The sequence below is a fragment of the Anopheles coustani genome, chromosome 2 (assembly GCF_943734705.1).
Source record: "Anopheles coustani chromosome 2, idAnoCousDA_361_x.2, whole genome shotgun sequence".
NCBI classification, from domain to species: Eukaryota; Metazoa; Arthropoda; class Insecta; order Diptera; family Culicidae; genus Anopheles; species Anopheles coustani.
The window spans coordinates 82249401-82265653 of record NC_071289.1 but is presented as its reverse complement, the minus strand read 5'-3'; the positions used below and the strand labels follow the sequence as shown (position 1 = coordinate 82265653).

The window sequence follows — 16253 nt, the reverse complement described above, 5'->3', positions numbered from 1 at the left end:
TATTTTCCATCGCTGGAACATCCTTCTCCCGGAGGATGTTGTGAGGCGGGTTTTGTAGTTTCCTTCGTCAAAGCGAAAGCCGCGCTAAAACAATACAACGGGAACTTGATCCGTTCCCCTCGCTACGCCCCACCCACACCAACGCCCGGCTGCACGACAAACGGTTCTCATTCATAAGCTTCTAGGCACGAGCTTTACACTTCACAGTAGCGCATGCAAAGAAACGATCCCGGGTTGGGTTTGCATAACCGAGTTGTTTGAACACATTTTCCACCATTTTTCCATCGTTTGCCGGCGTTCGGTTCTGAGCCATGGTTGGGGTTCCAACCGTATCTTCCATCACAGCCGCGACACTGTCAAGCGAAACTATGGTGAGAGCTAATTACATCTTGCGGCTTATCGACTGCACTTCGAGCCACTCGCTGAACTCCACCACGCACCTCGTTTGCGCAAAGAGTTGCAAAGCCCGGGCCACTGCTTTGTCGAGCACCTGGACAGCTCATTCTTATCTTACACAACTGGTGCGCTACCCAAGCCCTTCGCCAACCCCGACAACCGTCGCTGCCCGCGCCTTGTAAACAACCGTCGTCGAAACAGATGGTTTCCCAGAGGGCGTTTTCGTGTGTCCGATGACGCATGTTGAGGAGGTGCCGGGACCAACACGTACCGCCCCCCTATACACCCCACCAACGTGATGGTGAAAAGCGTTGAGCACGAATGAGTAGTGGCCAAAATTCTGTGCGGAAAATTGAACTATTTTGCGCGTACATTGTTTTCCCGCGAACGTGGTGGTTATGATGTTCGAGCGATCTCGATCGCTCCCGATCCCCCTTGTCACGTTTCGTGCGTTTTCTCTCTCTCTTTCGCTTGTGAATTCCAAAGGGCCGGTTGCCGTTCTTTTCATTGGAGCTGCATGCTTATAAACAATTATCATCATCATCGCCATATCCCCTGCTGTGCCCGGCAAGAAATCGATAATTTTTCCAAATGCTCTTAAAATCACAAACACACGCACACAGCCGGGTGCGAATAGCGAAATGTTGTACAGCATTTTCAGTGTTTTCTTCCTCTGCAAAGGATGATGACGATGACGACGACGACGATGGAGCCACTCTCTAATGCAGGGGTAACCACAGCCCGCCATGGGAACGAAAGCACCTACAAGTATTTGGAACATCAGTACAGCAAATCTCGGTATGGTGAAGAATAACATCAAAACAAATAAGTGCCATTTTCAACGACAATTGTTTGAAACTCATCAAGATGGACCTGAACTGGAATTTTAAACTTTTGCGTATGTAATTCGCAAATATACTCATCTGAAAAATTATGTTCTACGATTTCACCTCAGTATTTAAATGGCGCTCACATTAGTGGTGTGCGTACAGAGTAAGAATTCATCATTAAGTTGAATCTTACCAATGAATTATTGATTTGAATCCTAACGGATAGTCACTCCTTTTTAATTTGAATCTTTATCATGGATTCGAATCCCAAAAGAGTGAATGAGTGAATAAAAGAGTGGCTAATCGTCATAGAGTAAAGATTCGAATCCCAAACAAGGATTCGAATCCCCAGAGTGAGTAAAAGATTTGCTAGAAAGTCGAATCCCAAACTGAGACTTAATATACAAACTATGCATGCATATAAATACAATTTGGGATTCGAATCCCTATTTGAAATTAGCAACTCTCTTACTCACTCTTTTGGGATTCGAATCCTTATTTAGGATTCGAATCTCATTACGAATAGCAACTCTTTTACTCTGATTTGTTGTGTTTATTCACTCTGATTCAAATCATAAAAAAGTGTTGTTATTCTCATCACTAGCTCACATACAGCATACAGATTCAAGTCTCATAATTTCTAGCGAAACCGTGGCGACCACTGCTCCCAAAGGATGTAGCCAATATAAGGTAAAACAGAGGCGGTGGGTGGGTTTTGATAGGGCGTCGATTGGGTGCGAAGGTGTGAGCCGCTGAAAACGGGAGAAGAGCAAGAGCAGCACACATTTATTCACACAAGCACATACATACACACACACACCTGGCAGTAGAAATGGCCCGGAGGGAATTTTCATTTCGTCGACATTGACGGCGATTGCAGGGCGCATGCCTTCGAGAGCTCGAAGGACTCGGAAAGCGTGTGTTGCTGTGTGCGGAAGACGGCCGACGGCGCAAAACAGGACACCGGATGTGCTGGGTTTCCCGCGAAGGCTGGCAAACAATTGTAGGTTTGCTTTTATTGTTCAGGGGGAAAAGGTATTTATGGTTCCCCTCATTAGCCTCGGGACCGCACCGCAGCAAAAGCAGCTGTTTTTCGGGAGTATTGTGATGATTTTGTGTGCTAGCAATCGATAAAAACAATCCACAACCAGACTGCTTTATGAGGCCCTTTCGCAGCTGGACGGCGGCCAAATCGGTCGGCATAAGCGTTAGGTATTTAAATATAGCTTTTTGCCAAATGGCATTCGCATGTACTTTAGCGGGACTTAGCTCAGGGAATGAAGCGGAAGCTTTTTCGTTGGAGCTGATGCCTCCCCCTCCATTATGGTGCAGCAGTCCAATTTGGCTAGAGTCTAGTAGAACCGTTCTTCATCTTCAACTCGACGATGTGTACAGATCAAACTCAGTTCATCCCTTGGGATTTATGCAATCTGCAACTTATGAATCGATCACGTATCTCCCCTGGGTATTTGGCAATGTTTGGGATGCATTTCTTCCCGCCGCACAGCGTAGGGGGGGAAAGCGCGCTTACCTTCGTCGTGGGACATTATGCTCTCGTCCGGGGAGGTGGGCTCGGCTGACGTGATCATCGTTGTTTTGCGGTCCTCCTGCAGCTTTGTGAAGAATGTCACCGCGTAGTCGATCACATCGCCCGGCTGCTCGAGGAGATAGGCTATCGAAAACTCCAGCAGGACGTCCCGCAGTCCGTCCGGAACTTGAATTCGATGCTTCTGTTGACTCGACATAGTTTCTTTCTATCGCACTGTGGAAGAAGGGAAAGAAGGCAACACATATATTAACAACCTAATGCGGGACGCTGTGGTGGCATATTGCGCTCGGAACGTGCCGTGCGCAGCATCGTCGCACAAGAAGACGTCACTGAAGGAACGGATCAAACGAAGAGGGCAGCGACTAATATGGAGCAAATCACGTGCGACATGCAACAGGAAATCACGGTGGAGCAATTAAGCGAAGGACCAGAGCTCCATTGTGTGTGTTTGTGTGTGTGTATGTCTGTGTAGGTCCGGGACACATCAGCGTCCAGCCCGAACCGTTAAGCTAAGAGGAATCTCAAAGCCAAGCAGCAGTGACCAAACCTCGAACGTTTAATTGAGCTTAATTAAATTCGCAATCATGTCCGAAGTGAAGCTGAAGAGAGTGATTACTCGATCGCACTAAGCTTCCACGCGGCTTACAGACGTCCCATCCCGGTTTGTTGGGCCGCTCGGACGGGACGGACACTCGATCGGGTCCGAGCAGTTCGGTTTTAAATGGTGGTAATAGCTTAAACGGAAGCCACTTATTAGTAGCTCTGATTACTCGGAGCCAGCGAACTTCGATCCTTGGGACAATTGGACACTCGCTCGCCAGGACTTGGCTTTAATTTGCTTCCAATTGTCCTCGAACGCGAAACCTTTGCTTGGAATGCTCTTCATGGTGAAGAACGCATCTCGTATCAACTTTAAGTATTACGTAGCTAAATTGTCATGGAATTTAACTTTTGCTTTGCTTGTTACATCATTATATTGAAATAGTAACATATCTAATATTTCTAAACCATCAAGTAATCCATCAAGAGAATTTATTGAATGTACAATTTTTCATTAACTTTTTTAAAAGCTAAAACTCATGTCGCGTAAAAAATATTTAAAAAAACAAAAATAATTTTTGTAATGGGAACCAAAAGCCGTATTGTTGAAAATTGTGGTACGAAATGAATGATACAACAGAGCACTAATTAAAGAAGGAAAAAATCAAATACAACAATGAACTGAACTAACAAAATGGCAATTAATTGTAGTAATAACCGTTTTGAAATAAAACGAGATTGAAAATCTTTTCTCCTTCAATTGTTTCCAATTAGTCGTGAACGAACGGTTCACGCGCATTTTAAAATTAACATCCCGGCTATTAAAAAGGTTCCGTACAATTGAAACAAAAACGATGGATAAAAGTCCATTCGCCAACATCTAAAACGTGGTCCATGTGGACACGAAGTAATAAATGTAGATTCCACAGAAACACTACAATTAAAACATCCAAACAAACAGCATCCCTTCGCACCTCCCGAGGGTCGTCGGTTTGTCCCCGCCCGAAGTCCGAGGCTGTTTACTCTGCTCTCCAAAGCGACTCCAAATCACGAATGCGCAATCCAAACCCCCCGTAATAACAGACTACTAGGCACGTTCGACCAAAGAGCACCCTTTAGTGCACGCCCCCTATACCCCCCGGCCGGTCCTATATTCCTGTGCCATGACATCACGGACGAGCCGTGCGATAATCGATACCGATTTTTACGGACCTTTCGACGGAACGAAAAACAACAAGAAAACAAAAACTGCCATGCCAGAGGAAGAGGTTCCATTTAATCGCTGGCGATGGCAGAGACCTGTTTAAACAGTCAATAACATAGATTCCGACGCTTTATGTCCTACAATTACACACACTGCCATTTTCCCATGCCAGCACACTGGCGAAACGTGCCGCAGTTTCCCCCCGCCGTCGGTGGAAATGACCTTCCTCGATTCCCGTCCGCTGCCGCCGCTCCTGGACCATTTTCCTGCTTGGAAGAATGTTTGCGTAAACAAATCGAATTGTTTTATTGCTCATAGACTATTTATTTTTCAGCCCGCTCCACTTGGCCAGTACATGGATAGTATCCCCCCCCCCCCCCCCCCCTTTTCTCGGTCTCCCGTCGCTTGTGGTACGTCATGAACCACCCCCGATATGGGGGTGAGAAATAGCAGCATATCAGCGCGCCATTCCCTCTTGCCCTCGTGTTCCACGCCTGCCGCTCTCCCGGGCTGATTTGCATAGAACCCTTATGCAATGATAAAACAACGGCGCGGTGCACCAGCTATGCAGTTCGGTATAAGTGTGCGGGTCCCACAATTGGATGGTACAGAGTTTTTCACATGCGCTCGTCAAAATCGAATTTTATGATAATTTTTGGGCGCTGTGAAACATCAGGAAAGTACTCTAAAGGAACCAAGTTACGAAGTTCCAAAGTAAAATATTCATGAAAATACATCGCCACAGTTGCATCGGTGCACAACTTCAGCTTACAGCACAGTGCAGCACTAGGAATGGGCAACGCTGTGCAATGGTTATCGTGGCAAGGTTTGCTCCATTCCTCCCCAACCCTTCCCCATGGTACCTAAACACTCAACAGTTGCAACGACAACGCGACGTTGAAGATGGGAGCAAATTACTAGACCAGACCCAAACGAGTTGATGACAACAGTCACCTGACATCCAACTTGACACGTTCCGCGGCGGCGGGGACCATGTGTGGGGGGGAAGGGTACTTTTTTTCTATGCACAGTACTTTTTTTTTCATTTCCTTTGCGTTTCGTCTCATTACTCACACATATGCATGCACCAGATGATGCTGGGGATATGTAGATGGTTTTACGTGTACTTTTTTCTCGCTTTTACCAGCCAAAGGCGGCAGAGTATAGTCAGTTCCTACACCTCAGTTCACCTTCATCCCTGGTCGAGGAAGAGGAGGAGGAGGGGAAAAGCGGATGCGGAGTGGTCTAAAGATTCACACAGAACGGAGCGTAAGTGTGTACACGGTTGGGTAAGTGGTGTTGGTCAGGCGCGTACGTGAATAGGCACACGTTCGTCATGTAACGGAGGAGGTGGTGTCGGTCGAGATAAGGCACGGATCCCGAAACAAGACGATACAGTTGAGAAATTCCTTCGACTTCTCTTACCCTAATGAATCAACATTTCGTTTCGGTGGAATTCATAGTTTGCGCCTCGTAGAGTGCATTCGAAATGCAACTGCACCGATCTGCCCATTGAAGTTCTTCCGTCGACAAGTTTCCCCATGGACCGTGGTGGAATCGCTGTGGCGGAGCATCAGGTTGAAATCAAAAGTCTTATCACCTCACTTTTACCGTACGACGCAGTTTTGTGCGCATTCAGTGGGCCATAGACACGATAACGTAACCCGGTGGTATCATCACCTAAAAGAATCCTAAGAAGCTTCCCAGCAGTTAGCCGTGAGAGCCTCGGCACCGGGCATCGCCTCTCCCCCCGCCGGCCCCGGCCATGGGAAGCAGTTCACCCGACGACGTAAAGTCGGCGGCACAGACACATGTACTCATTATTACGATCGTCTCTCACATGACGATGGTCAAATTGGGTTAATTTGGATTCCACGCCGTACGGCGGTTCTTCACGCTGGTCGCGGCTGTTGAGTGGTTTCCGGCGAGGGGGGAAAAAACGGGGTATAGTTGCGTCACAAATAAGAACACATTAGCACGTGAGTGCGGTCCCCGGGCCGCCATGCGACGTCGTCGTCACGACGAAATCGGCTTGTGACTGCACAAGGTTGTTGCGGTGAGCAACAATCATCTCCGGCAAGTCACCGGGCAGGGACTTCGGGAGCTCGAGAAGATGAAACATAAATGCGTAAGCTAGAAGCAAGCAATTAGGCCAAAAGACACCTTAAGAAAACGATGGGTAGGTTAGCAGTCTTAACGTTTAGGAGCTAACCACATCGTCAATCTACCTGAAGGTATGTGCGAAAATTTGTATCCAACCAGGGATTTCAATAAAATCTATATTCTATCCATTCGACACCACCAAAAGCAGCGAAAAATCTGGCATCCACAATTACATAACTTGGAATGCTCCGCCAAACTTGGTTAGAATCTTTTCCAAAGAAACACATGACTCACATGACTTCCCGACCACTCACACAGGGCACCCCCCCCCCCCCCCCCCCCCCCCTCCTTTGGTGCGATGCTTCGCCAAATCCACGGCATTTTATTTTCCTCCTTAACAAAACTAACGCCAAAGGGGGGTCAATTTTAACGCGTACTCCCCCGCACCCACTTCAAACTGACAGGTCCCGTGTCCGTGTGCCAGTAGGGATCCCCCATCCACTTTCCCTGGGCGATCATTTACAAACTCCACCCTGAACTTCATCATCATAGAGAGGCTGTTGCCGGGTGCGGGTGTGGCGTTTCGAACCCACGCATTTGTTTATACAACGAAAAAGCAGGAATCAATCTTTCTGCACTGGTCATGGGATTATTTTTTTCCATCCTCCTGCTTCTCCCCCTTCGGGCCAAAAATTGTTTTCCATTCTGCGCACCGGCGTATCGCGAACGCCTGCGGGAGACTAACATAAATTCAGACATTTTAGAACAACCGGGCACAGCACACGCCTCGGGAACTCGTAAGACTCGGTTTGGGTTTTGGACGAACCGAACTGGTGGCTGTGCTGCGCCGCTGGCAGTCGTCGTTCGTTCGCCTGTCTGCACACCGTTTGCCCGCTGGCGGGCGGAGTTAGTGTGGAGTTCCCGAACTGTGAACTCCCGGTCAAGACTCTAAACAGTCTTCTTATGACTATTTTTGAGCTGCTCAATAAATTACTCCATCGGCCATTATTTACCTTTAAGCCATTTCATCGCCGCCGATGTGCGGATTTTCTTGTTCGTCTTCGTTCGACCGCTAGAATCATTTCATGCGGATCAGTACTTGATCCGGTCGCCCGGAACCCACTTTGAATCTGTGTGTTGTCGAAGTTATTTAACACAAATTTATAGACCCGTTTTTGTAGCCAGCTACGATCACGTTACATTTTATGGCAGGCACATTAAATATGTCTTATCACGTTGGCACAAACAGTTCGGGTCGATTAGAGCGCATTCGTCTTCGAACGGAGGCTGCGACTGTGACAGAGATTGAGAGTTTGTAGAATAAGTTAGTGATGCCTGAACAATTGTTTCTCAAATATTTTACACCACAAGATTTCCTTACTTGACTTAAATTTTTATTTCAAAATGCAATTTTACTATTTCAATTGTGCTATATAAAGGCACATGTAGGGGAAAGTGTAGCAAAATTCCTCCGATGAGGTAAGAGATGCATCGGCCTCTTTTGTAGCCGATTGAAGCCATTTAAAACAAAAGTAAAGTAATAGTATATGTTCATTTTCGTTGCTAACACTTCTTCAATAAGATGATGCCTTAAATCATGTAAGATATTTCCTATGTAACGCGAAAGTTTAATCTATTCAAAATAAAATATTGCAATCGAGCGGACATTAATTCAGTACCTCAAAACGATGCTTAACGAATACTGAACAAAATTCATACTCATACTCGTTGTATTCTGGTTGTGGCTCCGGCTTATGTGGAGCAGAATACACTGCTGTATGTGTTAGGCAAAACACTCAACTTGTTCAAATTTTTCTGTATGGCGCTTTCCCAAATAATTTAACTCAAGATGATAATTATTCTGTATCCGCAATTCACAAGTGACTGATTGGTGATTTTTCATATTGAAGTATATGTTGTAAATTGCATTCCAACAGAACAAATTTTTATTTGGAGTTGGAAGCCCTGGGCCATTTTGCCCCACAATTTTAAATGATGTGCAAAGATACTCTCAAAAATCTTAGTTTTATTAAAATTCTGGGAGTTTTGATGGCCTTTTTAACTTTTTGCAGTAGAAGAAAGGATAACAAATCGATCTGTAAAAATTTGGGATATTTGTTTTAGAACGGACTGCGAAAATTTAATGTTTTTCGCTTAAGGGGAGCTTCACTTTACCTTAATACTTTTATGAGATCGTTCATTGCGTTGCAAAATGCTTCAGTTTTACGACTGCCTTTCAGCAAAGCGAAGACAACGGCGAAGAGAATTTCCACGGGCTAATTACACGCCTCAAAGAAGATTCCATATTGAAAACTGGTCTTCACCGGGGCAAGACGCTCCAAAAGAAAGTCGCCGTCCATTGCCTTGTCCGCTAGAAAGCACTTAAATCATAAAGATAATGCTCACAAACGGTATCCCAATGGCGACCATCAGGTCGGTAACATTCTCACACATTCTTTGGCGAAGTGCGAAAGTAAAGTGACTCGAAATACGTTCACGCGACCATGCCCGAAACTTCAAGACATCCCCTAGAGAGAATTCTGGAAAACCATAAATTTGGCGACCTTCCTAAATTTTCATTATTTACCAGGCGAGATCGGGTCGCAATACGGACAAAAGGAAAAACAAAATACCATCATCTAGCATGCACAGTGTGTAGTTCGCGAGTGGTGACTTTCTTGGCGCTTTATTTAACGGCAAAACATACATTTTCCACCACACACACACACACACACACCCGTCCCCACTGTGGAGAGCAGGATATCTGGTTGGATTTTCCTACCCGGTTTCCCCGACGCAGCGGGAGGATTTGAAGAAAGTAGTTTCCTTTCCACTAGCGCTTGGTACGTTCGCACGTCTCCTGATTGTCTTGGGTGCTACCGGAGCGCTGGCGAACCTTAGCGAGAACCCGACGGTAAGCCGGGGACGGCTAATAATGAATTTATCATAATATCCACCAGCACCGCGCGCGCTCGCCAGGGTCAGGAACACGCCATGGGCTACCACAAACCAACCGTTCGGTTTGGTTAGGACTCGTCCCGCTTACGGTCGGTCAATATCTATGGCTTCTCGTAACTTTTTCATACTGGATTTAACCTGCCCGTGCGAATGGTGCGGTGCATAAAACGAGGGATTTTACGCTGGATTAATAAATAAATCCGGCCGCGCAAGAACGAGGCATCGGATTGGAGAAAGCTTTTCTTAAAATTTTCTTACGTCATGGGAACATTCTAACATCGATTCCGAAACCGACTTTCTGTGCCTCATTTCCACTGGCCCAAATATCATTTATGAAATTTAGACAGGGTGTAAAAATATTGCATTGTAATCACCATTGGTGGAAACTTATTTTCGAACATAAACACACCACTACTAATAAATCGACCACTTAAGATCTCTTCCAACCACGTGATTGCATCTTGCTACCTTCGATGGAAAGGGTGTGCAAAAAACTCTTTTGTCCGTCCCAGGGCACAATTTATTTCCATTTTCGAGCACCGATGGCAACCGGATCGGACGCATGATTTTACATGAGGAAGCCGTTGGGACCCCGGACATTGGAAGGGGGGCACGGGAGGGGGTTTGCGGTTGTGCTTGGCGTACTTTGTGGCATTTCTTATGCTCGCGCTTCTCGTTATCACTGATGGCATGTTCGTCCTTTCTGAACCATACGCACGCCGTCATCGAAGGTTCCTCCTTTCGGGTGCTTTTCGGCGCCGTTCTTTCCCTACGGAATAACTGAAGAGAACGCCCGAGGTGAAAAAGGCAATGCTGCACCAGATGGAAGTCACTTGTTTTGCCGCCCCGTCTCTCCCCACCATTATGGTGCGTTCGCCATCGTTCGTGGGACTGTGCGAGAAGCGGTTGAAAATGCCAGCCATGTGAAGGCAATCAAAAATCTTTTTAAAAAAATGCCATGAGTAATAATGATGAAACAAGTCGTCGCAACCACAACTCCTCTCCAACGGTGGCGACAACACTGAGGGCATGTAATGCTGCACGATAGGAGGATAACATGTTTTTACTCTTATGCGTGGTGAGGCATGAATTTCCTTTCTTGTTCCTTACATCCTTGCCATATATTCGCCTGCCACTTATTCGCCACTGTTTCTACTTGTTTAAGGTATCAGCGAACAACGAAAACATATGATTGTACAAGCAACAATCGTTATGAAGCACCACTCCATCGGTCATCTGGATGAGTATTTACGCTGAATCACGGTGACCAGGCGCCCTGGAAGGATAGCTGCAGGAAAAATCTATAATCTTGCCAGAGCGTTGCTAACGTTGACTCACTTTAATGTGGGTTCTACCAAAACAGCACCAAACAAGAAGCAAACCCTAAAGCCTTTTGCATATCGGATAAAGTTCAACCAGATAAAACCCCCGGGCGAGTGAAACAGGAGTATATATATTTAATTCTAGAGTGCGTTCAAGAGAGCGAACGAATGAAAGGGTTTTAGGGTTTTCTTGTATTTTTTTTTTTTTTTTTTTTTGTTTTTAGTAGAACCATCACATCGCAAATGGTCACCAACGAACCACAAAAACGCCCTCATTTCCCAAGGGGCAATAGAGTTTGTAGTGTTTTGCACACATTCCGTCCTCGTTCGATGCTTCGTTCGGAAAAGGCACTTTTCGGGTGGCTCTCTCTCTCTCACTTGTTTGGGTTTTTGTTTCTTCTGCGAATAGCAAGGATTTGGGTTTTGCTTGCTTTCGACGAAAGAACACCCGCCGCATTGGAGGGGTCCGCCTACCGGATCGATCGATAGCAGACGCCACGGTTCCTAGCCCCATGCCGTAGTGCTCCGTGACCACCTCTGGGACCGACGTAATGTGCGGCCATGAAAAAAAGGATCCAGCTTTTTTAACGTTCCTTTTTATGCATGAAAAAGCCATAAAGAAACGCTTTTCAAACGCCACTGATCCAATTGATGCAATCTTGGGTGTGTGGAATCGAGGAAAGAAAAAAAAACCGACCAACCAACCAGGACAAACGAAAGATAAAATCTGGTTTAATGCGAACATTGCATTCCTCATAAACGGGGAAAACTGCTTCTTGCACCCATTATTCACCCACGTTGCCAACCACTTATCATAAGAATAGTTCAAAAAATGATAATATTGAGGATGAAAACGATATTTTAAGGCATTGCACAGCAGACAGTTTCGAAGGATTATCAAACCAAACTCCTACCGTGCTCATGCCAACAAACACAACTGTTTGTTTGCTTAAATGTTTGTTGTTTTGTTTTTTTTAGGTGTTCAAATATACCTGTTTCGAAACGTGACGCATGTAGAGCACCATTGACATTTCGAGTGCCACTTTCCCACGCAAACACACTAGCCCCACTGGTACCCCCGCAGGACCAGCGCACTATTTATAGTAGAATGAATGACCCAACAGCGAGCAGCGAAAGCCATGAAACCGAAAAATACGAAAAAAAAAGTGCAGTTCATGATTGCATGCGACGGCTTCCGTCCCGCAGGTTTTCCAACCCAACCCACCCATCAGCGACACCTTTCCGCCAGTGCCATTTAGTTCCGCGTCTATCAACACTTGGCACTACTAGTTTGTGCATTTTCACCCTTCCTCGTTGGTCGAAGTTTTCAGGTCGAAATTTCAACAACGATTCCTAAGTGTTCCTTCTTTCCGCGGGACGTGGTATTTGCTTCAATGCGCCCCTAAACCGCGGCCCAATGACGAACTAGAATTCCTCGACACATAAGCTAGCATTCCATTTTCTTTCCGTTGGTTTCGCACTGCCGCGAAAAGGACCAGTTCGCTGGTACGCGGAATTTATGAGTACGCTAACGACGTGGAGTGCCGGTCCGGGGCAGAGGCTTTGCAGTAAATCGCAGGAAAATCCTCGCTTGGTGACCGATGGCAACAATGTGTCCTCCCCTCCCTCCAAGCCAACATCGGTTGACCAGCACGGCCGACACCGACTGTCGGTTCTTTTCATTCAACCTTGTGCGGGTGAGGCTTTGTTGACGGAGTCCGGCTGACGAAGGAACATAAAAGTTACTCCTGATGAAATATTCACGTAACCTTTTCAAATAGGGTAACAAAAATGGGGAAAAAACGGCTTTCCCGCTACGTGTGCTATTGTGCTTGGCGCTTCGGCCTTTTAGAGGGCAGAAAGAAAAGCTAACGGAAGATTTGCGTTGCGACCGGTTGAGTACGGTTCGTCCTTTCCGTCCCTAGTCTAGAATGTGTCTGTTTGTTGCGAGAGAGAATGTTGGCGGGTGTGTGGGCTTCCGGAAAGATGTGGTCCACAAGCCGTTCTTGGTTACCTTTACCTTGCCCTAATTACACATGCACACACACAAACACATGAAATGTGTGAGTTGCGCTCGAAAGAAGCAAGTCCTTTTGTTATGGAAAGTGGATTCACTGGTGGAGATGGTGCCGGACCCCGTCTAGCTTGAAGGTGAATAAAATGTGCCACATATCGTTTAGCATACTGCAGCGACCAGATCCGAACCAAACAGGATCACTACGACAATCGTCCTTCGTGCTTCCCCTGCTCCTACTCGAAACCTTGTAGCTTGAGCCACGACCAGAACCTCGAAGACAAAAATATCAGAGGGAAATTGAAAAGGAAATGCAGCAGGAAATAAGCTAGCTGCACAATAGTACTACCCTCTTCGTAGATGGCACGTACCAAAACGGGGTGCAGTCGGAAAATTTTGCGGAAAGATATTCTCGATGCTACGGGTTGTGTGCCGGTTGAATATCGGTATACCACACCAGACCGGGAGGTGGTGGTTGTTGTGGTCGAAAGGTCAAAGGAGGGCCAATGTTAACTCGTATGCTGTCCGTTTCATTTAATTAAGGAATTTTCGAGGCGCCACTCCAGCGAAAAACATACGTTCTATGCTTGTGTCATGGAATGAGCAATGCAAGACCAACCCGAAACTGGAGCAGATGATGCCACACGAGTTTCCTCCAAGCGCTGCGGACTTATGTCATGACTATTGATTATTTCATTACCGGCTCCAGGTGAACTCAGGTGCTAGCTAAGCAAATTGTACACAAAAAAACACATCTAGCCAGCAACATCAGCTCGAAACTCGGTCAAATGAAGGTGATTAAATAGGGACAGCTATTTTTTAAAAGACATGTCAAATAGATCGGTATGATCGGTACGTGAAGGATTCTTTTTTATACTAACGCTGCAACCAATAGTTTAAACACGGATTCCAGCCAAAATTTACAACACAGCATTAATGCTGCGATGATCTTCTGGTATCCTTGAGTTCGCTAAGCTTTACGGTGTGTATACAGCACGTACTATGACTGCTCACAGCAAATGTGCACGTAAATCAAAACTCATGCTACTTCTTTTCGCTTTTTCAGAATTAAACTAAGTAGCCTCCGGCCGGGAAACGGTAGCGAACTCCTTTTTTTTTCGTTGCTGGGAGGTCATGATTCTATCCTTTCGGACGGGTTGGCCTTTCCCGGGGTGTACATGTGTTTGTTGCAGCGAAACCAACCTGTACAAGGATACACCTGCCTGCCTTGTCGGGCGCATAGATAACTTTTGTTTGCACTACCTGACACTACTACTACTACCGATTGTCTGCCGTACTGAACAAGGGAGGCACGTTTAGTAGTGTGTAAACTCGTCCAAATACCTTTTCCGCCCGATGTGTGGATGTAGCAGACGAAAGGATATCACTCAACCTGCCACCTGTTTAAATCGTTATATTGGGATGAAGATGTCTGCAAAAGATGTTTCTCAGAAAAGTACACTGAATGTTTCCTACAAAAGATTCTGTTGAATTCTTTCATGCGATACCTTTTACGCTACCGAACCATATTCTGATTTGACTTTTCCCTGCTGCTCCATTTAACCAACCTCTTTCCCTTGCACACACATACACAACACTCACACATTCCCAGCTTTACCCCCCAAATCAGTGTGTAGATTTCGTCCTTAGTATCCTAGTAGACTGCGGGAGCATAGAAACACATCCACGCACACCAGTGCGCCATTGAAAAGTTGCCGTTGTGTTGGACGTCCGCCAACGGTCGACTGTAAATTTTCCTGATATCCTTCGGCCAGTGCCTGGCCTTGCGAAAGCTTGCGTTGCTCCCCCGTCGCACCCATTTTCTCTCTCTCTACCCCACCAAAATCATGAGCCCAGGGAAATGTATGCGATCACATGAGAACAACAAGAGGAGAATTAAATTTTGCATTCCAAAACGCACGGGAAAATTATTTTCCCACATCAATTACCTCTATGCTCCAGTAGCAACGGTGGCTAGCGCGTTCTATCTACCCTTTCGTCGGTTTTCCTTCGATTCTAGCAATGTTCGCTGTGCACTCGATGTTTCGGGTTGAATTTCAATTTCAATTTGTATTTTTTTTTTCTCACTGTTCTAACACGGAACGAAAAACGACAAGTTAGCCCAGCAACCACTTACTACACATTCACACTATTCGCACTTGGCGCTTCACAGCTGTAGCCTGCTTTCACACAGCGACTGGCACTGGTTTGATATCGATGGGATGCTGCTGCCGGGAAACCAGCATTAATTTGATTTCACCTTTCTTCTCACGTGCCCGCCACTATAAAAGGATAGGTTGATACGTTTAGTAAAAGGCTATTTTACAGGATTTTTTCTTTTTTCTTTTTCTTTTCGTTTATGGCTACCGACGCCAGAATCGGTGCGCTACTCGGTGGATTTCCCTGGTGCGAACGCTATCCGCGAAACCTTTTTTTTATATCTCACTCACCGCAGACAGGTTCGCTTTTTCCCGGTAGGATCGTGCAGCTTCTCACAACTTGTTACACATCCCCTGGAAAGCTGCTGCTGCTGCTCTTGCGCAAGGAAAATTTATCAATCGAAACAACTTTCGCACGACATCCGCTGACGCGGACCTAACGCAGTGGGAGGGGGAGGGAAAAAGTTGCTGCTGCTACTTTTGCTGCTGCTGCTTCTGCTGCTGCTGCTGTAATCCAGCACCGCTCAAGCACACATGCGCTCGTGTCTACCTGATGTCACAGAAATTATTCCCGAATCACAGCAGCCTTGTCAGTCGATTCGCTCTCTTCTTTGCACATCTACTGTCACTTTCTGGCACCAGGTCGATAACGCTCTCTTGCTTTCACTCTCTCACTCTTTCGCACACATGACCGCATGCACACGGGGGTCTCTTTTTCTCTCCCCCCCCTGCTAGCTCTCCACGACTGTTCAAAGTGATGTTTCTTCCGTTTTGGAAACGAGGGGCCAAGTTTTCTGCCGTCTTCAGCACTTGCCAAGAGCCTGCGGACCCAAAGTGGCTCCTGTAGCTTTTCCACCCTCTCGAATAGTACAACTAAATCGATTCTTCAACATTAACATTCATTGGGCAAGTGTTTGCTGAGCAGAGAGGCAGAAAACGTTGGAACACTGTTTCCTTCTTTCAAAAGTGGCCGTTTTGTCTGCAAAACGATGTATCCAAGCCGATGCGTTTCTTTGATCACTGCAAACTAATCGAAACCACAACTATTTCCAAAAACTTCACAGTATAAAACAAAAACCTTGCCTGTTGAACTAAACGCACGTTGGTTCTTGAGGCGAGCCCAATTTGCTGCACCATGTAGCAGTTGGCTGCAAAAGAAGACTACTTAGATCGAGCGT

General features: G+C 46.2%; 1 protein-coding gene across 7 annotated transcripts in view; it reads right to left on the bottom strand.

The window, feature by feature from the left end:
• The window catches only part of LOC131266460 (cAMP-dependent protein kinase type II regulatory subunit), a 42683-nt gene that overhangs the window by 26221 nt on the left and 209 nt on the right, over positions 1–16253 (bottom strand). For 2 of the 7 annotated variants that reach the window (XM_058268998.1, XM_058269001.1), the window contains exons 2-3: positions 14866–15198; positions 2758–2988 (exon numbers count right to left, since the gene is read on the bottom strand). In XM_058268998.1, coding sequence (XP_058124981.1) covers positions 2758–2971 — 214 coding nt within the window. In that variant the 5' untranslated portion in view covers positions 2972–2988; positions 14866–15198. Of the gene's footprint in view, positions 1–2757; positions 2989–14865; positions 16250–16253 lie in introns of those variants that run through there. The other 5 variants (XM_058269000.1, XM_058268997.1, XM_058268996.1 and 2 more) reach the window with 5 other exon arrangements.